We start from the raw sequence: 23,497 nt of genomic DNA, 5'->3' as shown, positions 1-23,497 counted from the left end.
CTTGTAGTATTTGGAGGCTAATGGTGTTAAATGCCGAGCTGAAGTCGAGGAGAACCTTGGCATATGAATTTGGTGTGTCAAGGTGATTGTTGACAAGCTCCAGACATATGTTGATGGCGTCGTCGGTCGACCTATTTGCTCTGTAAGCAAATTGATACGGGTCTAGCTGGGTTTCTGTTTTGTGTTTAAGGAGGGGCAGTACTGCCTTTTCGAAAGTTTTCATTATGACCGATGTGAGGGCTACAGGCCTGAAATTGAGGTCGGACGCGCCCTGCTTTTTGGGTACAGGGATGATGGTGGACCTCTTGAAGCATGCCGGTACTTTGCCACACTGTAGGGACTTGTTGAAGACAGAGGAAAGGATAGGAGCAAGCTGCTGTGCACATGTTTTCAGGCAGGCTGGTGACACTCCGTCAGGGCCTGAGGCTTTCCTGGCCTTTAGCCTGGACAGGTGGCACGCCACGTCCGACTCCTTTACGGCCGGGGGAGGAGAGTTTTGGCATGGTGATACTGCAGTATGGGGTGAAGTGAAGGGAGCCTGTAGCTTCGGAAGCCCCGCAGGAGCCTCATTCTCCTCGAACCTGTAGTAGAAGTCGCTGAGGTTTTCCGCCAGCTCAGTGCTGGGAGGTGCGCTTGGGGGGGCGCTTGTAATTGGTGGCAGCTTTAAGCCCTCGCCAAACAGCTTGAGAGTCGTTTGAGGAAAGGTCCCCCTTCAGCTTGTCCGCGTATCCTTTCTTAGCGCCTCCTGTAGGTGGGAATTAGGTGGATAATGCAGTGGTCGGATGCGCCTAGTGCTGCCCATGAGGTGGCTTTGTAAGCGTCCCTCAAGACCGTGTAGCAGTGGTCAAGAGTGTTTGCGTTCCTAGTGGGGCAGGTGATGTGCTGATAGACGCGTGGAAGCTCTTGGCGGAAGTCGGCCCTGTTAAAATCTCCTAGGATGATGAACAATGAGTTTGGCAGGGTGGACTCCCATGGCGTGACAGTGTCGCTGAGATTGAGCAGGGCGGTTTTGATATCTGCATCGGGTGGGATGTACACACCGACAAGGACGTAGGATGAGAGCTCTCTGGGAGAGTAAAACTGCCTGCAGTTAATCAGTAGAAGTTCAAGCTCTGGTGAGCATTTTTTGGCCAGGACAGAGGTGTTTGAGCACCAAGTGGGGCCGATGTAGAAACAAATGCCGCCCCTCTTCTTTTTCCCAGAGAGGATGCTGTCGCGATCTGCTCGGATGAGGTTGTAGCCTGGGAGGTGTAGAGCACTGTCCGGGATGTTGTCATGGAGCCACGTCTCTGTGAAACAGAAGACTGGGGTGTTGCTGCCGAGATCCCTCTCATCACCCAGGAGCCGCAGCTCTTCTAGCTCGTTAGGGAGGGAGCGGACGTTCGCCAGGAGGATTGCTGGTATAGCTAACCTCAAGCCTTTCCTCTGTAACTTCAAGCGGGCACCCGCCTGGCAGCCCCTCCGGCGCTTACATGCGTATGGCTCTGTCAGAGAGGCCATCATTTTCGGAACATGGCTCCAAACGGAGTCAGTCAGGAGCCTGTCCTCTGGGTGCAGGGCAGTGGCATGTTCCCACCTGAGTAGCTGTGACCTAGTGTAGGTGGTACGTGCGGATGGGGATGCTATGGGAGACATGGCTGCAGCGCAGGGCTGAGCTTATGCGCCAATGCAACAGCAGTGATCCAGCAGACACAGTGCAGAACAGTCCATAAGTCAGTGCATAGCAGCAGTAACAGTGCAGGACAATCTAATATTGGTGCATCACAGCAGTAACAGTGCAGAGCAGCCCATCGATCGCTGCGAAGCGGCAGTACAGTGCAGAACAAACCGTGAACCAGTGCATAAGCAGTCAATAATCAGTGCATAGCCGCAGTAGCAGTGCAAAAACAGTCCATAAGTCTGTGCATCACATCGATAACATTGCAGAACAGTCCATAAATCAATGATTTAATAAATCTTAGCAGTAACAGTGCATAGCAGTCCATAATCCGCACACACCAGCAGCAGCATTTCAGAACAGTCCAAGGTCAGTCAGTGCATACCGCAAGTAACAGTGCAGAACAGTCCGTTCAAGTAACAGTGCATGGGCCAGTCCTTGGGCCAGAGTCAGCAACCGTGACTGTGGGGCAGTGCAAAGCTGAGCACTATCTGTGGTAGCAGTTGTCCCATGTCTAATGGGCAATGTTAAGCAGTCTGTGGCAGTGGCAAAGACAATTTAGCGATGGTGTGCACTCTTACCAGATCCAGAGTGGAAGCCAGCTGTGTAGTCTGTTGGGCTTGGCTGGGGTCATCAAGCACGGGTCATCCAGCAGTATGTGTTACCTTGCCTGTGTGGGCTGATGTGAACTGTGGGGGTGGTTCAGTGGGACTGGAGAAGCCGTGCAGGGTTCCAATGCGGATGTCTGGGGCGCTGTAGTAGGGGCCGGCCACGTGGCTTGTGCTGTCAGCCGACCACATGGGGCTGGATCAGCCAGACCTGTGTGCTGCCCGGGCGTCCTCTGCAGGCTGAGGGCTTCCTGCTGTGCGGTGCCGGGACCTGTGCGTCTCCGAGCGGTGGAGCAGGGATAGGCTGCCAGCGATCCTCTGAGCGGCGGTAGGGAGCCGCCGGTGGCCTGCGTTCGGCATCCCACGTGGTCCACTCCGCATCTGCGTCCCTCGTGCTGGGCAACAGTGGAGGGTGCAGGTAGCCACAGCCCCGGCAAATCTCTCAGGGGGATGCGGGGGATGCCCCCGGGAGTCAGTGAACGGCTGGCAGAGGGGGAGCGCTCAGCCCCAAGTGAGAGGGGACACAGCCCGTCCACCTGTCCCCTGCAGCTGTGTGGCACGTAGTCTAGGAAGTCACTGGGCTGCTGAAAACCGCTACCTGACTACCCTGAATCCACTTGAGTTGTGCTACAACTAATGCTACAAAACTAAAGCTAAAGAGATAAAAGAAAAGACAGACAGATAGAAGCAAAGGAAAAATACAGGAGAGCCCTGTGTGCCGAGGCAGCCTCCTAGCGCCATCTTGATCTTATATGATGTGAACACAGAAAATACAACTCTGTACAGTCAGTTTGGTGCTTACAACCCCATTTTGATATCAAATGGTACCTGAACAAAAAATAAATATAAGATCCCTACCTAGGGGTTCTTCATTGCCCGTCTTAAAGGGACCCTGAACAGTAGGAAAAAAAAAATTCCTCCAGCCCCTGTAGCCCACGAGATCCCTTGGCATCCTCTGGGTCCCCTCCATGGTCCCACTGGTGGCCCCCGTTAACCAGGTGACTTTGAGCAAAGTTGCGCGCAACTTTGCATGCACTGCCTGTCGGCGTACCTGGCTTGATCACGTTTGCGCTGCTGTAAGCAACCTGCACGGTTCTTGAAAGACTGAACTGCGCATGCACAGAAAGCTTACAGTGACACGTGCATGATCAAGCCATGTGCATGGATGGGCCACGCATGCGGTTGTGCACGACTTCGCCCAAAGTCGCCAGCAGAACCATGGAGGGGACCCAGAGGACACCGAGGGACCTCACGGGCTACGGGGGGCTGGAGAAAGCCCCAGGTAAGTCCAGGTTTGTTATTTCCACTGTTCAGGGTCCCTTTAACCTCCTTAATGGTAGGTATAAAAGATGTATAATTATTTCTCTGGAAAAAACATACTGCTAAGTTTAGGTGGCCAGAGAGGCCCCCCAGTTTAAGCAGCCAGAGAGAGCCCACCGAAGAGGTAGCCAGAAAATGCCCCATCCCCCCAGTATAGATAGCCAGATAGGTCCCCAAAGTATAGGTAGGTAGAGAGAGACCCTCCCCCCCCATTATAGGCAGCCGGAGAGCCCACACCCGTGTAGGTAGCCAGAGTTTGCTCCTTCCTGGAAACCTAAACTGAAAAGGATATGGATTCTTCCTTTTAAAATAATACCAGTTGCCCGACTCTCCTGCTGATCCCGAGTCTCTAATACTCAACAAGCATATAGATCAGGTGCTCTGACAAAAGTCAGACTGGATTAGCTGCATGCTTGTTTCAGGTGTGTGATTCTACCTCTACTGCAGTCAAAGAGGATCCGTAGGACTGACAAGCAACTGGTATTGTTTAAAAGGAAACATCCATATCCCTCTCAAATAAGGTTCCCTTTCAATAAAGGTAGCCAGTGGGTGCCCCAGCCCCCTTTTCAGTATGGGTCACCAGATAGTGCCCTCCCCATCCCTTATGCAGAGTGCGCAGCAAGCCTAGATCACTCACCTTCCGGGATCCGGTCGCATCCTGCAAGTCTTCCATCTGTCCTGCGTCTCTATGCTGAAATCGCCCCCACTGTCCTTTGACAGACGGCGATAAGCACGAGCACCGCAAAAGCAAGTGGTCCAAGAGTGCTTTCTTTCACTGCACAGGTGCAGTCCAAAACTCACACCTGTGCAGCTCACATTGGTTGTGTACCGCTCAGAGGAACTTCCAAAAGGCATGGGAGTTACTGGGAGAAGGTCAGAGAAGGATGGATTGGGGGGGGGGGGGGTGGGGGAGAACCCCAAGGATACTTCTAAAAAGGTAATGTAGCCCACCATGGTCTTCATTTAATAAGTTTTTGCTGCCCGGTTCAGGGGCACTTTAAGCAGGGTAGTTAAAAGTTCCATAGGTCATCATCTCACCATGAGAGAGCTCAAGGGGACAGTCTTTAGGTATCCATTGTGCTTGAGGTGACCCAGTGGGAAACCACATAGGGACTCCTCCCGCTGCTAAGAATTTCAGTTGCAGTGAGAGAGACATGGAAGCTGACATTTATTTCCATTTAGAAAATGCAGATTACCTACCTATACTGGGGCCAACTATACCAGCTAATTATACAGGAGGAGCTATAATGCCTACAGTCGGGGCAACTATACTTGCTAGCAATACTGTTGGCAACTATACTAACTATCTATACTGGGGGCAACTATACCTGACTACCCTATTCAGGGGGCACCTATACCTGGCTACCTACCTATACGGAAGGTGAACACCCCCTGGAGGTAACTAATAACCCCCTTTATTTGCTCAACAACTAATAACCCCACCCCCACATTGTTCTCAACTAATAACCCCCTCCCCCCCGCCTGTGCAGTTAGACACTGTTTATACAGCGCAAGCGCATGCAGTACGGGAAGTTGCAAAGTGATGTGGGCTGTAATATGTTTCATCACACCGGTGTAATGAAAAATATTGCAACCTGTAATATTTTGCAACTTGAACAACTTGTGCATGCGTACCTTCATTCACATTTCCCAGCTATCATTATTTGCAACTGCCAGTGTTTAGTTCCCTCCGGGGGGGGGGGAGGGGGGGGGGTCAGGGTGTTATTTCCTCCAGGGTGGTATTAGTTGCCTACCAGGGTGGTTCTTTATTCCCTCTGGGGGGTTGGGGGTTATTAGTTACCCAGTACAGGAGGGTTCTGTGTGAGAATAGGGTTAGGTTGCATTTTCTGATACGAATACATTGAAATCAATTATTAAGTTGCACTTTCTGATAGCTATAAGTATAAATGATTGCAACTGGTTGCAAAATATAATAAAGTTGCAAACATTTTCACCACACCGGTCCTGCGCTAAACAAGCATTCAGATCAGATGTTTAAATTTGATGCATACTTGTTTGGGTACTTTTCCGTTAGTTGGGCGAAACCCTATAGATAGTAGGGAAAGTTAGCGATCGCTGAGGTGGCGTTAATTACTATTCCCCCTCCAGGCCGCCATGGATAGTAGGGAAAGATGTAACTGTGCTGCCAGCGATCGCTGGAGTTACATCTTTCCCTACTATCCATGGCGGCCTGGAGGGTGAATAGTAATTAACGCCACCTAGCAATTGCGTCAGGTGTGCTAATGGAAAAGTACCCTTGTTTGAATTGACTGATGCATGGAAAATCAGCAGGATACCAGGCAACTGATATTGTTTAAAAGGAATAAATATCAGCCTCCATATCCCTCTTCAAGAAATGTCTACCTACCACTACTCCTACATATATTATATAGTTATCATTAAAAATATTGATCACTTCAGTTTATCTTAATTTTAGGTAGGTCCAAAAGAAGATGATGATGATGATGATAACAGACTGCTGTGTACCAGCGATCAGCCTGCCTCCTGTCAATGTCAGGTTGTCCCTGAAGCCACAGAGGTCACCCCGTACATGGTGACGCGATGTAGCCCGCAGTCTTACCCGTAGCGGGCAGCGGCGCTCTCCTCAGCAGCGCATCACCCCGGAGAACCCCTCGCTGGGCGGCCTGCAAGCGGCTAAAAACCGCTGCCGCAGATCTAAGGAGGCTCATGCCCGCCATGTTTGCTGAGGACAGGCGCGGAGGAGTATGGGGGCTGGTCTCACTTTGAGGACGACATCTGTGCGCCATGCAGAGTACTGGCAGAGGTGCCAGCACTGCTGTTAAGTGCAGCGCATAATAGCTGCCATTCATATACTATCGGGTTTATTGTATTCTGCACTGTAGGACTGCGTACTGTCAGCGTAGCGCGTAGAACATTTTTAAAGGGGACTGAATAGCAAATATCACGTGACTTCTCCCTGCCTGAGGCATTGTGGGAGCTGAAAAGATGGCGGCGTCCGCAGTGAGAGGAGTGCTGTCAGGCTGCGGGCGCCTCTGTCAGCTCTCAGCGCCCTTCTTCAGGAGGCACGTGGGCGGCTTGCCTGGGTAATAGCAGATCTGCTAAGAGATATGTGTTCATGCTGTGTTGTATCTAGTAGTCTATATAGCAGTGAGGCTATAGGGATTTTTCCTACAGGATGCACAGGGCTTGACTCACTTTTTATACTAATATAATAACACCAACATGGCTCCCAACTGTCCCTCTTTGGGAGATCTGTCCCTCTGTCCTCATTTGTCCCTCTTTCAGGACTTTGTCCCTCTTTCTATGTAAATATATATATATATATATATATATATATATATAATTTTTTTTATTTATATTTATTTTTCTACAAGAAAAAAATGTTTGACTCTAAACTTTATTCCCATCCTTTAAATTGATATATTACTAATCTTGAAATGTTAATATGAAGGAAATGAACAAGTGTAGTTTGAATGATAAAACAACATATTCTTCTTATGAAATCTTTATGGTATGTGTGACTAGGGGTGTGATGGGGGTGTGATCAGGGGTGTGGCTTAAGTGTCCCTCTTTCTCATCTCAAAAATTTGGGAGATATGATACCAATAATTTGCACTGCATATCATGTGGCCCCAGGTTATAGGCACGCTTGAGCGCTAGTATTAGGATGAGAAGGGTACAACACAGTAAGTGACCAAAGCACAGATATGACAGGATCTAATGACATTGGAATGTCACCATACTTTGTGCTAGGCATGTGCCTAGGTTATCTAGTGGTTAGGGAATCTTTTGGGGTTGCTGCTGTCTGGATACTAAGCAGACTCTAGGTCAGTGGTCCTCAAACTAAGGCCCGCGGGCCGAATGCGGCCCCCTGAGGCTTTTTTACCGGCCCCCACACACAAAATGTTTTACTTATAGATGCAGTCAGTTACATTTTTAAGTATTGGTGGTCCACATATAGAATAGCAGTGCTGGCACCACCCATCCACATAGAAGCCAGAAAGCAGTAATTCGCTGATTTCCAATCAAATTCCACATCAGGTGACACTACTGTCCAATTGAACTTCAGGTTGTCACCCGGGTATACTTCACTGTCTGGCCCGCAAAGACATCATTTTATGTATACTCCGGCCCCCCAGCAGTCTGAAGTATGTTGACCCGGCCCTCCACCCAAAACGTTTGGGGACCTCTGCTCTAGGTATAAGGAGAGAGCAAAAAGTGGCGCTTGTACTTTCTCTGCATAATACCTGGACTAAAGATGCTATCTGTATTTTGGCATAGCATGTTCTCTTGCTCTGTAATGACTGTTTGCCTCACTGTAGTAATCCTGGAGATTTGGGAGCTTAAAGTGAACCTCCGGACTAAAAATCTACTCAGCAGAACTGAAAAGGCTTGTTGTTTCTTTAACAGTTTCACAGCATCAGAACTTTGTTTTTCTTACCAAAGCATCATTTTTAGCTGCATTTTTAACTAAGCTCCACTCATCAAAGAAAAAAAGCCCGGGCTTTTTTTCCCTGATGCTGTGCAGAGCATGATGGGATTCCCTATGTTGTTGTTCACGTTGCCTAGCAACTGGGAGAGGTGCTCAGGACACAGGACAGTTGGAGCTGTGTCTCACGCTCCGTCACCTCCTTTCAACCAAAAAGATGGCTGCCATCATGAAATCAAACATTTGCCTGTTCTTTTAAAACAGTGTCGGTAAGAGATTATATTACCTATCTATTTTAATTCACATAACTAATGTAACTTGATGACAGTATGTTTGTTTAGGCTGAAGTTCCTCTTTAATGTTTGATTCCTGAAATAATTTTTTCAATTTGTCTGATTGTATCAATAAAAGTTCCATCTCAGCCGGGTGAATGCCAATACCTATGGAACAAAAAAATCTTTCAAAGCTGGGATCCATGCTCATCTGTTACCAGGAGCAGCTCAGCAGAGGAAATCAATTAGAAAGCCTTGCTTCTCTCTCTTTGCTGTAGACAGCAGTTCATGCCAGTGAGGAATAGAGATTATAAGTGTTCGGCACTCTGAGGCATGGAACCCACTAGAAGCACTTTTCTGAGCGCTTTTTGATTTGAAAAGCTCTTGCTAATGTAATGCTATGGGTGTGACCCCACTTGAGCGATGTGATTTTCTGAAAAACAATAACCATAGCAAGAGCCTTTTCAAATCACCACCTGAAAGCTGTCATTGCATTTTATTCTTTTTCTATTATAACTGCTTTTATTATATATTAAAATCTTCTAATGAGCTATTCTGAACACTGTGGGCTCTATTCATAAAAAACTTGTGGCGTAAATACTCGTAGAGGTAAAATACCGCAGCGGTATTTTACACTTCTGGGTGGTCATTCAAAAAAATCTTGCCAGCTGCGATGCAAGAGCGGAGATCTCCCGCTGAAGGCTGGCGGTAAGCTGTCGGAAGGCATGCGGAAACACTTCAGCTGGCAGAGTCCCTCCGTGCACTGCTCTCTTTGGGAGGTCTGTCCCATTCACTTGTATGTAATCCGCAAAATCAGAGGAAGCGGTATTTCCCGTCCACATACCGCTTCCTCTAAAGTTTATGAATGGCCATTTTGTTACTTTTTTCTAGATAAATCTAGAAAAACACTGGAGAAGGCGGAAATTTCTCGCTCTGCTGGGGGATTGTAGATTTTCATGCGGGAACAGCTTTTATGAATGCCCACTTTGCTAAATGGACGGGAAAATCCGCTGTTTTGAGCGGAAAACTTGCGGTAACCTTTTATGAATAGAGCCCTGTGTGTGCCTGAAGCAGAGACAGTTTCTCAGAGAGTGTTTGTTTACATTCCAGTGTGGATACATTTGTGTTTAATTTTAACCCCTTCGGGACCGGCTGCCTACCCACCCTCCTTTTAAAGGGGCACTACAGCGAAAAACTGTAACATTTAAAATATGTGCAAACATATACAAATAAGTAAATTTTTTTCCAGAGTAAAATGAGCCATAAATTACTTTTCTCCTATGTTGCTGTCACATACAGTAGAAATCTGACAGAAGTGACAGGTTTTGGACTAGTCCATCTCTCTTTATAGGGGATTCTCAGGCATATATTTTTTTCAAAAGCACTTAGTGAATGGCAGTTGCTCTGTCCAACTGCCAAAAAACTGTGTAGCGAGCAAGGAAGCTGGCCAGCATCATTGTTTAAATCCTTTTAGGGAATATATTTATAAAGAATAAAAGCCTCGCTAAGAATCCCCTATGAAGAGATGGACTAGTCCAAAACCTGTCACTTCTGTCATATTTCTACTACCTACTGTAAGTGACAGCATTATAGGAGAAAAGTAATTTATGGCTCATTTTACTATGGAAAAAAATGTACTTCTTAATTGTATATGTTTGCACATATTTTACAGTTACATACCTGATATTTAACTCTTTCAGGCAGAGAAAGAAAAAAAGGAACACAGACAGCATAATTACTTATGTGCTAGGCACTGTACATACATGTGTCGGGCATACCGCAAAGGAGGTTGAAGGGAACCGAAACTGAGAGGGATAAGGATGTTTCCTTTTAAACAATACCCGTCGCCTGGGAGTCCTGGTGATTTCTTTGGCTGTAGTAGAGGCTGAATCGCACACCTGAAACAAGCATGCAGCTAATCCAGTCTGACTTCAGTCAGAGCACCTGATCTGCATGCTTGTTGAGGGGCTTTAGCTAAAAGTAATAGAGACACAGGATCAGCAGGAGAGGCAGGCAACTGGTATTGTTTTTAAAAGGAAAAATCCATATCCTGCTCAGTTTAGGTTCCCTTTAAGGAACTTTAAGGAAAATTACATGAAGGGGGGGGGGGGGGGGGGTCAGGCAGACGAATCCCTGCTGGGGTTTGCTGGGCTGTGTTCCCCCTGCCTTCAGATGTCCCCCCCCCCCCCCCCCTTTCGCCAGCAGCCTTTATTCACCTCCCAGGCTCCAGCGATGAGCAGCTGTGGACATCTCCGCTCTCGCTGGCTTCCCTGCTCGTAGTGACACTAAGTTCCAGGTCGCGGCTTGATGACGTCATCAAGCCGGGACCTGGCACTTAGCGTCAATACAGAGGGGATGCCGGCCAGAGCAGAGGGGAGCGCCCATCGTCGGGGGAACGGCAGGAAGGTGAGTGGATCCTCTTCTTTTCCCCCACTACCGCCACAGCTCTGTAAGTGATCAACTATGATCTGCCGGCGATCATAGTGATCAGAAGCTATTGGCGATGGCTTCTGATCACTGAGGGGAGATTTCCGCTGCCATATGACAGCTTAATCTCCCCTCTCCGGTGCGCATGATCGCGTCGGGACGGTTCGTTATCGTGGACGTTGAATCTACGTCCAGTAAGGTTGGCAGCACCACCTGCCAAACTACGTTGGTCCCCAAAAGGTTAACAAGTGAAAAAGATACTGTTCTCACAAGTTTGGATGCAGATGTGAAGCTGAATGGTAGGAGAAAGTGCTTTGTTTAACCATTTCAGTGATATTCTGCTAGAATTTTTTTTCTGGGATAGTAGCTTTCAAGCAGTGAGGAATCTTTTAGGGCAAAGTAGAAATGCTGGCTTTCAGATCACTTTAACCTTAAATTTGTTGTTTTTTTTTTTCTGTTTAAACAAACCACCTTATGTGTTTCAGTGTAATTCCTGGTGTTTTGGTTAAAAGAATACCAGGGAACACAGCTCTGCCACAGTGCACTGCTTTCCACTTATCAGCTACAAAAAGAGGTCTTGAGGAGTTCTTTGATGACCCAAAGAATTGGGGAGAAAAGAAAATTAAGTCTGGTGAGTGAATGTAATATATATATATATATATATATATATATATATATATTTTTCTCTCTCTCTCTCTCTCTCTCTCGGAGCGCAGCTATTGAGACGCATTCAAATTTATTTTTTCCCTAACAGGTGATCTATGGACTATTAACCAGCTAAGGTGCAAAAATAGTGAAGATTTGCACAAGCTTTGGTGAGTCAAAGCACCGCTGTAGTTTTTGAGAGAACAACATTAATGACTTTACAGCTGCCTTGTCAAAACATGTTTTTTATAACTTCTGTAGCCATCATGTTGGTTTTATTACTACTTGTAAATACTGTTTTTATACTGTTCTGTTTTTTAAGGTATGTTTTGCTGAAGGAAAAGAACATGTTACTGACTTTAGAGCAAGAGTCCAAACGACAGCGTGTCACCATGCCTGGCTCTGATCGGCTCTACAAGGTATGATAGTCTGAGCATAGTTGCTTGCCCCTGTCCTAAGCGAGCACTGTAATAACAGCGCAGGAGATTTGGCCGCAGCCGGCACAACCATAGACCATAATAGGAATTACGGCTATAGCGGTAGACAGTGAGTAACTTCAGCGCCGTCACTGTAATTCCCTAGCATCCACTGTGACCTGGAGGGGGAATAGTAATTAACGCTGCCTGGGACTTGTACAGAAGCAGGGTAAGCCATATATCGGCTGTATCCTGCGCCCAAGTCTCTTGGCGGCTATTTTATAGGTACGTGTCCTAGGACCCTGACATAGCTGTGAATGACATACTAGAAAACGCACTACTAGGAAGTCTCATAGTAAAAATCTGGTTAAAGTAAACTCAGTCCTCAGGTATGCACTATATGCCTGTAGAATTTACAATTTATGTATAATAATAATTAGCTCTTCTATAGCCATGAGAAAAAGGAAGTAAACACCCATATTTGACTTTAGAATACTTTGGTATACAGAGTAGTTCATGGATGGGTCAATAACTTCAAGGTGCCTAGGTTCTGTGACTGCAAACAAACCCAAATCATCGACCCTCCACCCCCATGCTTTTTAGTTGGTTTGAGCAGTTTGTGGTGATATGGTGCGTGTGTTTTTTGCCATACCTCTCCTCTCTGGTCTTATCTGAAGGCCATTGTTCCAGAGGTTATTTTACAGATGAAACTGAAAGCCTGGCAAGCATTCCTGACAATTTATATTTGTTCAGTTGTTTTCTAATTTTACTGTCGTGTACTTTAAAGGAATTCTGTCAAACTTTTACGATTTCTGTAAGCACTATAAATCAATTTGCCAACAACAGCAAGAATGAGCACAGCATATATTTTTGCTGTGCAGCGTGTCTTTGTCTTTAACTACTGTCGGCGTCCCCTGAGAAAACTGACGGGGAATTGGGGCAGTTTATTATGCAAGTGGGGGATCCTCTTGCTGAGTACAGCTGTGGTTTATTTTATTCTGATGCTCAGCTCCCCCCACAGCATAGCGAGTTATACAGCATGTGATCCAGCTCATAAAGTTACTGTGAGGATCCCTCTCTCGCTGCAAGTCTGAAAGGGACTCTGCTGAGCTGCTGCTGCGTAATTAGTTGTTGCTACACAACGGCAAACATATGAGCTGGAGGAGGGCACGTCATTGCTCTGAAGAGTAGCTGTAGAGGAAGATTTATTATCATAATAAATCTTCCTCTACAGCGCCTCTTCAGAGCAGTGACGCGCCCTCCTCCAGCTCATATATTTGCCGTTGTGTAGCAAATCAGCTCAGCAGAGTCTCCTTCAGACTAGCAGCGAGAGAGGGCTCTTCACAGTAACTTTATGAGCTGGATCACATGCTGTATAACTCGCTGTGCTGTGGGGGGGGGGGGGAGCTGAGCATCAGAATAAAATAAACCACAGCTGTACTCGGCAAGAAGATCCCCCTCTTGCATAATGAACTACCCCAATTCCCCATCACCCTCAGTTTTCTCAGGGGACGCCGACAGTAGTTAGATAAAGACAAAGACACTCTGCACAGCAAAAATATATGCTGTGCTCATACTTACTGTTGTTGGCAAATTGATTTATAGTGTTTGCAGAAATAGTAAAAGTTTGATAGAATTCCTTTAACATGCTACTCTGCTGGAAAGATTAGCAAGTGTCATGTTTTCCACTTTGGAATTCTTTTTTTTTTTTTTTTTTTTGTCAACTTTTAGTGAGCAGTAGTCATAAGGCACATGCAGGGAACAGGCATCCAAAATCCATAGTTGTACGGCCAGAGAAACATACAATTCTTCTATGCAAAATACAAATGTGGCATCATGAATTCAATTCATCCTTCGCTTTCTGGACTGAGTGGGTGAAAAGCCAATCAGGTTTGACCTTGGGGCAGTCAGGTATTGACATACATGCTTCCATTAATTTGTATGTTTGTGTCTGGGGGTTAGAAGAAAGTGCTTTTCCTCATCCTTCACCATATTAGCCAAAGTCCTACATCTGTCATGTGATCCTATCCAAGACTCTGTTTATTGGGTGTTCTTGCAGCTGGTATTGGTACTGTATCTCTTTTCTATGAATCAGGTCAAGCTGTCACAAGTAGGAGCATTACATTTTATGCACTAAAAGATTTTTTTTAAAAATGTTCCTATTGGCCCACCTTTTCAAAATTTGACTTTGTCACTTCATTTTAGGTCCACATTAACACGTCATTAATGGATTAACTTTTTTTCCTTGTGCATCACTTGAAAAGTTGCATTTTAAGGACATACTGACACCAGTATTTCTGCATCTAGCCTTCCACAAATGAATTACCACCACAGAGGGCAGATGCATGTGTAAAAATGCTGTCAGCAGTGGGCATTTCCTTGAAACCTCTATCACATCAATCTTCAAGGGAAATCTTGCAGCATTTGTCATTAGAGCTAAATGCATAATGGGGAACAGAACAGGATTAGTGGGCGGTGTTAGATGAAAGGTGAGTGGTTGTCATTCTTACACCAATTACATTTTTCAACACTAGAATCATGGTTCTCTATCATAATAAATTAGGTTCAGTTTCCTAATCCCTACCCTTCTCCCACCACTTAACCTCCCTGGCGTTCTGGGTAATGCGTACATAAGTACGCATTACCGTTTTTGTTAAATATTTTTTTCCCCTTGCTGTAGCTAGCGTATTGCTAGCTACAGCAGTACGCCATGCTGTCTGCATCCACCCTCCCAATCCCCGCCGGCCATACTTGCGTGTCCGAGATCCCGCGAGAAGCATTACTTCCTATCGTCGCTTCTCCCGTCGCCATGGTGATGATCGGACATGACGACATCATGGGGAGCTCCGATCCTTCCCATTGCGTAACCTGGCGGTGATTCGCCAGCCTGCGCTAGGCGTTTCGGAGGGGGGCAGCCCCTTTAGCGGCGGGTAGCGGCGGCGATCGGACAGAACATGTAGCTAGCAAAGTGCTAGCTACATGTTCTGAAGGAAAAAAAAAGTAAGTAAAAAGACCCTCCAGGGGCTGAGCAATCTTCCTTGGCGTACATAGTTACATAGTTACATAGTTATTTTGGTTGAAAAAAAGACATACGTCCATCGAGTTCAACCAGTATAAAGTACAACACCAGCCTGCTCCCTCACATATCCCTGTTGATCCAGAGGAAGGCGAAAAAACCCTTACAAGGCATGGTCCAATTAGCCCCTAAAGGGAAAAATTCCTTCCCGACTCCAGATGGCAATCAGATAAAATCCCTGGATCAACATCATTAGGCATTACCTAGCAATTGTAGCCATGGATGTCTTTCAACGCAAGGAAAGCATCTAAGCCCCCTTTAAATGCAGGTATAGAGTTTGCCATAACGACTTCCTGTGGCAATGCATTCCACATCTTAATCACTCTAACTGTAAAGAACCCTTTCCTAAATAAATGGCTAAAACGTTTTTCCTCCATGCGCAGATCATGTCCTCTAGTCCTTTGAGAAGGCCTAGGGACAAAAAGCTAATCCGCCAAGGTATTATATTGCCCTCTGATGTATTTATACATGTTAATTAGATCCCCTCTAAGGCGTCTTTTCTCTAGACTAAATAAACCCAGTTTATCTAACCTTTCTCGATAAGTGAGACCTTCCATCCCACGCATCAATTTTGTTGCTAGTCTCTGCACCTGCTCTAAAACTGCAATATCTTTTTTGTAATGTGCCCAGAACTGAATTCCATATTCCAGATGTGGCCTTACTAGAGAGTTAAACAGGGGCAATATTATGCTAGCATCTCGAGTTTTTATTTCCCTTTTAATGCATCCCAAAATTTTGTTAGCTTTAGCTGCAGCTGCTTGGCATTGAGTACGATTATTTAACTTGTTGTCAATGAGTACTCCCAAGTCCTTCTCCAAGTTTGATGTCCCCAACTGTATCCCATTTATTTTGTATGGTGCTAGACCATTAGTACGTCCAAAATGCATGACCTTACATTTGTCAACATTGAATTTCATCTGCCATGTATGTGCCCATATAGCCATCCTATCCAGATCCTGTTGCAATATGACACTATCTTACTGAGAGTTGATGATTCTGCACAATTTTGTATCATCTGCAAAAATAGCAACATTGCTCACTACTGCATCTACTAGGTCATTAATAAATAAATTGAAGAGCACTGGACCCAGAACAGACCCCTGTGGGACCCCACTGCTAACAGTCTCCCATTTTGAGTACGATCCATTGACCACAACTCTTTGTTTTCTGTCCATTAGCCAGTTCCCTATCCATGAACACAGACTCTTCCCCAGTCCTTGCATCCTCAACTTTTGCACCAGACTTTTGTGGGGAACAGTGTCGAAGGCCTTTGCAAAGTCCAAGTTTATCACATCTACAGCATTCCCAATATCCATATTAGCATTCACTACCTCATAAAAGCTGAGCATGTTAGTCAAACAGGACCTGTCTTTAGTAAACCCATGTTGATGCTGAGAAATAAGATTTTCTACTATGAAGTCATGTATAGTATCTCTTAGTAACCCCTCAAATAGTTTGCATACAACTGATGTTAAACTTACAGGTCTATAATTTCCTGGATCAGATTTTTTGCCCTTCTTAAATAATGGGAAAACGTGGGCTGTACACCAATCCACTGGGACTCTGCCAGTTGCAAGAGAGTCACAAAAGATAAGATAAAGGGGTTTATCTATAACTGAACTTAATTCCCTTAGGACCCGAGGATGCATGCCATCCGGGCCAGGTGCCTTGTCTATTTTTAATTTATTTAGTCTTGCCTTCACTTCTTCCTGCGTTAAGTATTTAATATTACAGTTAGAAGATTGAGACTCTTCCGCCTCTGTAGTTTGCAACAGTGCTGTTTCTTTTGTGAAGACAGAAGCAAAGAAAGCATTTAATAACTCTGCCTTACCTTGGTCATCCACCATTGAGTTTCCATCCTCATCCTTTAGGAGTCCTATACAGTCAACCTTTCTTTTTTTAGAGTTAATGTACTTGTAAAACTTTTTTTGGGTTAGATTTGATATCCTTAGCGATTTGTTTTTCAGCTTCAATCTTTGCCTGCCTAATTTCTTTTTTACAATTTTTATTGCACTCCTTATAATTGCTTAGTGCAGCCTCGGTCCCCTCCTGTTTTAAGACCTTATAGGCATTCTTTTTCCTCTTCATTTTATCTTTAACCTTTCTATTCATCCATAGAGGCCTTTTTTTATTCCTAGACATTTTGTTTCCATATGGGATATACATACTACAGTATTGATTGAGTATAAGTTTAAAAGCTTGCCATTTCCCTTCAGTGTCTTCCCCTTGTAGTACATTATCCCAGTTCACCAAACTTAGTGCCTGCCTAATTTGAGTGAACTTTGCTTTTCTAAAATTCATAGTTTTAGTGGTCCTGCTGCCCCGTGGCCTATCAGTCACCAGATCAAACGTTATCATGTTGTGATCACTATTTCCCAAATGTTCTTGAACCTGCACATTTGATACATTATCTGGTCTATTAGAAATGATCAGATCCAGTAACGCATTCCCCCTAGTTGGTTCAGTTACCATTTGAGTCAAGTAATTGTCCTGTAGTGCTGCCAGAAATCTGCTGCTTTTACCAGAATGGGTAGCCTCAATACTCCAGTCAATGTCTGGAAAGTTGAAGTCGCCCATAATTATGACCTCATTTTTACCTGCAGCTTTTTCAATCTGCTGTAGTAATCGCAGTTCTGCAGCTTCATTAATAAGAGGTGGCCTGTAGCATACCCCAATAAGCAACTTTTATTTCCACCATGAATATTTACCCAAACGGACTCCACATCTTCGCAATCTTCCTCCATCTCATCGTTGAGGACAGCTGTAAGAGAATTCTTAACAAAGAGACAAACCCCTCCACCTTTTTTCCCTGTTCTATCCCTCCTAAACACATTGTATCCTTTTAAATTAGCTATCCAGTCATGGCTTTCATCCATCCATGTCTAGGTTATTCCCACAATGTCATAGCCTTTGTCATTCAGAATGAACTCTAGTTCGTCTATTTTATTTGCAAGGCTCCGAGCATTGGTTACCATGCACTTTATATTTTTACCACCACATTTACCAATTTTGTTTACATGAAATGGGCTACTTGAATTTTTACCAACCTCCTTAATCTTTACACTGTCCCCACCCCCCTCTCCACCCTCCATAATGATAGGTTCCCACTGTCTTTTTACCTCATCTTGTCTACGTATTGAGACTTTATCCTCCCGCCTCCCCCCAGATCCTAGTTTAAAATCTTCTCCAACCGTTTAGCCATCTTCTCCCCCAATGCAGCTGCACCCTCCCCATTAAGGTGCAGCCCATCCCTGCTGTAGAACCTGTAGCCGACTGCAAAGTCTGCCCAGTTCTCCAGGAACCAAAACCCCTGCTTCCTACACCAATTTCTCAGCCACTTATTTAACTCCCTAAGCTCCCTCTGTCTCTCAGATGTAGCACGTGGCACTGGCAGTATTTCAGAAAACACCACCTTGGAGGTCGTCCATATCGCCAAGGAGGTTTAATTTACAATCTCCTCTTGGCATAGTCCCCTTCTTCTCCTTTGTCACAGTATGTACTTATTTATGCATGGTCTACAATTCCTATTCATTGCATAACAATCCATCATATATCTATTTTTATATACATAAAAATATTAAATAATTCTGGAACCTACAGGTACTAAGTCAGGAATTAACACTAAATGTGGAGTGTTTGCCACATCTTTCAGCAGATACTGTATGGTAATTTCATGACTTTTAAAGACAGAATTCAAAGAGTTCAGGTACACATTAGAGTACTTCCAGTGAAACATAGAGAGTCTGTAATGCAAGGCTCTCTTTTACTGCTGCCAGCATCAGTGGGTGGTAGGGTTAATCACTCACATGCTCACCTGTAATTTATTAATGATGGAAACTCTGCCCCTTCCATCTGATAGTCGTGGCCATTTTTCTGAAGTTTATCGAAGCTCTGTGGCCACCCCTCCTGTGTTTCACCTGTAAAGCTAATGAATCAAAACAAGTATACAAGGACCTGGGGATAATATTTATCCCCTGAGCTAAAATCCTCTTTGCAAGGCAACTTCCCTTTTAGGTGGCCCCCTTTTGCCCTGAAGTATTTATTAGTACATCTGAACCCTAAGGATCTAATAGCCCGCAATTTTGATCCCGCGCTGACTCGCATTAAACAGGATTTGATAACTTGGAATGAACCTCAGTTTTTGTGGTTTGGAAGGCCATGTATTATTAATGATGCTCCATTTATTCTGGACCTTGCCTATTCTTATCCCTGGCAGCTTCATTACTCAGGTCACCTGAGCCTTCTCCAAGTTTATTTGGAAGGGCCCGAATTATAGGCTGAAGTATACACGGGTGGTATGGCGATCCCAAACCCCAGACTTTAGTATACGGCAGCAATCTTGATTAGAAATAGAGATTATGCCAGTTAGTATTGCTAATGCTGTACTGTACTTTCTTTTAATGTTCAATTAAGGTCACTAAGTCCATGGAGAATCTAGAAGAAGTTGTCACAGAAAGAGAGACTGCTCTACGTCTTCTGCAGACTGGTCAGAAAAAGGCACGGCCAGGAGAAATGAGGAAGGACTGCTTTGGAGAAACAAATTGGTAAATTTATAATTCTTCTGGAGTAGATGACTTTTAATATGTCAAAGGATACCTGTAGCCGGGGAATCCCTTTATATTTGATGGCACTGCAGGCCAGAGTTTGACATGTATGCCTTAGATTAGAATGCCCATTGCGTCTAACGTGATCTATCAGTAGATCACAAAGGACTTCTGGGTAGATCGTGGTCAGACACTTAAAATAGAGAAGCCACAGAGACTAACGTGCTCTCGTGCTGTGACTGGCTGGCATTGCACTAAGCACAATGTCCTTCTCCGTGGCCCCTCCCGGCAGTTCACAGGCAGTGAATGAGGGCTGCGAGTGTATCGGTCACCCCTCCCCTCCATCAGCTGTCTTGGGAGTAGGAGGAGCCGCTAGCGTATTGCAGCCTGCAAGAAGTAACCACATCCCCACCATCTCCTCTGGCTGCTACTTCCTGGACCTGGGGCGATTTGCTTTTTCCCTGTGCCCATCTCTTGCCCAAACAGTATGTCTGGGGGGCCAGGACGCAGTCCTGCAGCTACCAGCTGCTGCAGTGGCACCTCTGCACTGCAGCAGTGACTGACTGGGACCAACAAGCTAGCCAGGCAATGGCTCTAATCGGCTCCACTGCTGCCTCTACGCAGGCTGGGGCTGACACATGGAGCAGGGAGTTTTCAGTGAACAAAGTGTGACAGCCAGTAGTGTAGGTGTAGTAGTGTAGGTGGCTGTGACGCTTTAACAAAGTCTGTGGGTCGGGGCTGAGTGCAGTAATTATTCCCCCCCCCCCCCCCCCCCCCTTAAGTGTTAACAGTTGTGCAAGGAGTAATGGAGTGTCCGCAACACTAGGAACGCAAGAAAAGAGTGTGCAAGGGCTCAAAATATATATGTACAGCAAACGGGGGGAAAGAAAGCCCATAAACATAGCACCACTCATAAATAGTAGTAGATCATTAGATCATTTATTCAAATATATATATATATATATATATATATATATATATATATATATATATATATCTCTATCTGATGCAAAGATGCAAAAATTTATATTGACATATTTACAGTTTCACAGGTTAAAAACAATTAAAACCGACCACAAAGTCGTATAGTTAACAGCTGCACTGTTCCAGCCTCCCTGGTCTTCCCGGGCTAAGTATTTCTCCTACTATTTTCTTGCACCTTTCATCTCTCTATGCACTTTATATATAGGCTGCTCCTTGACTGTTTAGTATAGCAGCCCCTCTGTTGGGTGCACAATACATATTTGCACTTTATATTCATCTGCTGTATTTGATCACTGTATTTTATATTTTCACTATGTATGCGTTTTTATGCATGTTTTCACCTTACTGAACCCGGGTTCAACCTTTGAATGTGCTCTAAGTAGATGCGCATTGAGGTGTGTATTTAGGCACATATTGCCAATCTTTGTGATAATATATTATATTATGATTCTCCTTTGACCTCAAATTTGATTACCAATTGGAACATGATTGTATGCAGCTGTTACCTATACGACTTTGTGGTCGGTTTTAATTTGTTTTTAACCTGTGAAACTCTAAATATGTCAATATAAATTTTTGCATCAGCCAGTGGCGTAGCTAAGGAGCTGTGGGCCCCGATGCAAGTTTTACAATGGGGCCCCCCAGGCACTCTATACATAACAATTGATACGGCGCACCAAAACCTGCCAATAGCAACTACAGTGTCAGAGGTGCAAGAAGGGGATGGGGAAGAGCTTGTTAATGTTTACCACTACTCAATGTATATATAGAAGTGATTATTATGAGCACAGGACCAATAGAGAAGTAATACTGTAGTTGAGGGAGGGCCCTTCGGGGCCCCTCTGGCCCAAGGGCCCCGATGCGGTCGCTACCGCTGCACCCCCTATTGCTACGCCCCTGGCATCAGCTATATATATATATATTTTTGAATAAATTATCTACTGCTATTTATGAGTGGTGCTATGTTTATGGGCTTTATTTCCCCCGTTTGCTGTACAGTTGTGCAAGGAGTATACAAACTGATATCAAGATAAAATCGTATACTTTTATTGACTATTTTAAATGGATTTAATGATTATTCACTGGATCTTTATATTTCCTTTCTGGGAGTTTCGCTGTAAGTGTGACCATTATAGCTTGGATTTAACAGCCAGCCAGAAAGTGTTTATTATTTCTCATCATCGTATTTAAGTATGTTCCTGTAGACTACCTGCATTGTTAATTAACCTTGTAATTTGGTTTTATTTTCACAGGTACAAATGTAAGGAATGGCCAATTCCGTTTTACATGAACCCACGTCACATGCAAAAGAAGTTTTTTACTCTTCCTTACGTTGAACATTATCAAAGGTAAGAGTAGAGATGTTGAGTACTCTTTTTGACATGGAGTAGTCTTTATGGTCCTTTACTGGCTTCAACTCTACTAGAATTCAGTAACACTTATGCAAACAAAACTATGAGTGTGTTCTCCTCACACAGACAATTCCTGACATCCCCTTTGTTTGCACATCTCAATCTGCTTTTCAAAAGATAATTTTTTTTTGAAGCGGACCTAAACTCATGCACAGCACTAAATAAAAGGTTTTTAGCCCACATATACTTGGTAAAGAAACTCCCTGTTTTGAGTTTGTTTTGCCAGACCAAAGTGTCTAATTAGTTCTAATCAGCTGCTGTTAAGACTGCAGGAGCTCTGCCATGGCTCCCCTAACTGTTTCAGCGTTCCCTGCAAAGTAGAACCAAGTTAAAACTTCAAGGTTTTGGGGGATTTCCATAAATTTTAATTTATTTTTTTTTTCATAAAGGTTATCGTACTGTGACTAATCTTTTAAAGAGACTAACAAAATGTTCAGCCTTATTTCCTCTATCCTATAAGTTCTTATACCTTTTTCTAATGTGATCTGTCTTACTGCAGCCTTTCCTAATTGCCCAGTGGCTGTATTATCTCTGTTATATAATCTAATATTCTTTCCTTTGACGGCTTTGTCGGGCTCAGGCAGGAATGTGCTGCTCTGCTTGTGATAGGCAGAAGCTATACACACCCTCTCCATGCCCCCTGCAGGCTCTGTACGAGTCGCAGACTGAGCTTCTCTCAGCCTATCACATGCTGGTTAGCAGCCATGTTTTTTGTTTGTAAACACTGCCTAAAACTGGCAATTACAAGCCAGGATTGCAGCAGGGAGTGGCAGAAACAGCAAAGAGGGGCCCAGTAGAACATAATGAATAAAATGGTATGCTTTTTATTGTAAACATTTTAGAGTACAGATTTTCTTTAAAACACAGAGGGATTTCTGGCTTTAGTTCTACTTTAACTGACCATTCTATACAGCTGAGCAGCTATGAATGTTGACATTGTTGATGCTCTGCTTGAACTAACGATTAGCCGCTAGTGCAAATGTCAATTACTGAAATCTCATTAGCTATAACATAAGTAAGGTTGAAGCCTTTTGTAGACCTATGTATATTTACATGTAGTTTTGTAAATCTGATTTTCTGGCTCTTGCAGGTTGAGGTTAGAGAAGCAGATGCGAGATGACAGAAGAAAAAGAAATGCTGAACATCGGAAGAGACTTAAGCTGGAACAGCGGTTCCCGCATATAGCAAAAAGTCTAACTAACTAAAATGTTGGTCTAACTGTAAATAAATACAATGTTCCATGTTTCTACGTAAATCGTGTGTGATGCATTGGGGTAAACTAAAATATACGGATGGTGAGGGTGATATTTATTTTTCACACCAATAAGGGCTATAAAACTAGTCATGTGCTTCTGGTCACAGACACCCAATACAGGAAATTAGTAGCAAGGGTCCTATACACGCATTGTTACCCAACCCTGTCCTCAAGGCCCACCAACAGTACATGTTTTGTATAAATCCACAGAGGTAATTAATCAGCTCTGCTGAGACACTAATTACCTCACCTGTGCATGTTTGTGGTTTCCTGCAAAACATGCACTGTTGGTGGGCCTTGAGGACAGGGTTGGTGAACTCTGCTATACAGGAAAGAAGCAAAGGTCCTTCAAGCTCAGGAAAATAAAACAAAGTTCACCAAATTTCCAACTTTAACCACTTCCGGATTCTCGGTGCGTATATGTACGCCCCTGAATCCTGAAGTGTATTCCATGGAAACGCGGCGGCTCG

General features: G+C 44.5%; 2 protein-coding genes across 2 annotated transcripts in view; one reads left to right on the top strand and one right to left on the bottom strand.

The window, feature by feature from the left end:
* Nucleotides 1–6,406, bottom strand: part of NDUFB5 (NADH:ubiquinone oxidoreductase subunit B5) — a 30,225-nt gene extending 23,819 nt beyond the window's left edge. The window contains exon 1 of the mRNA XM_068281065.1: nt 6,167–6,406. Coding sequence (XP_068137166.1) covers nt 6,167–6,353 — 187 coding nt within the window. The 5' untranslated portion in view covers nt 6,354–6,406. The remainder of the gene's footprint in view (nt 1–6,166) is intronic.
* MRPL47 (mitochondrial ribosomal protein L47) lies at nt 6,208–23,017 on the top strand. The gene is made up of 7 exons (XM_068281064.1): nt 6,208–6,650; nt 11,181–11,326; nt 11,450–11,510; nt 11,663–11,759; nt 19,246–19,376; nt 21,614–21,709; nt 22,863–23,017. Exons 1-7 carry the CDS (start codon nt 6,553–6,555, stop codon nt 22,975–22,977), a joined length of 744 nt encoding a protein of 247 aa, XP_068137165.1. The 5' UTR covers nt 6,208–6,552; the 3' UTR covers nt 22,978–23,017.
* The last annotated feature ends 480 nt before the right edge of the window (nt 23,018–23,497 follow it).

Source organism: Hyperolius riggenbachi, chromosome 4 (assembly GCF_040937935.1).
Source record: "Hyperolius riggenbachi isolate aHypRig1 chromosome 4, aHypRig1.pri, whole genome shotgun sequence".
Classification (NCBI taxonomy): Eukaryota; Metazoa; Chordata; class Amphibia; order Anura; family Hyperoliidae; genus Hyperolius; species Hyperolius riggenbachi.
This window is presented reverse-complemented; position numbering and strand designations above follow the sequence as displayed.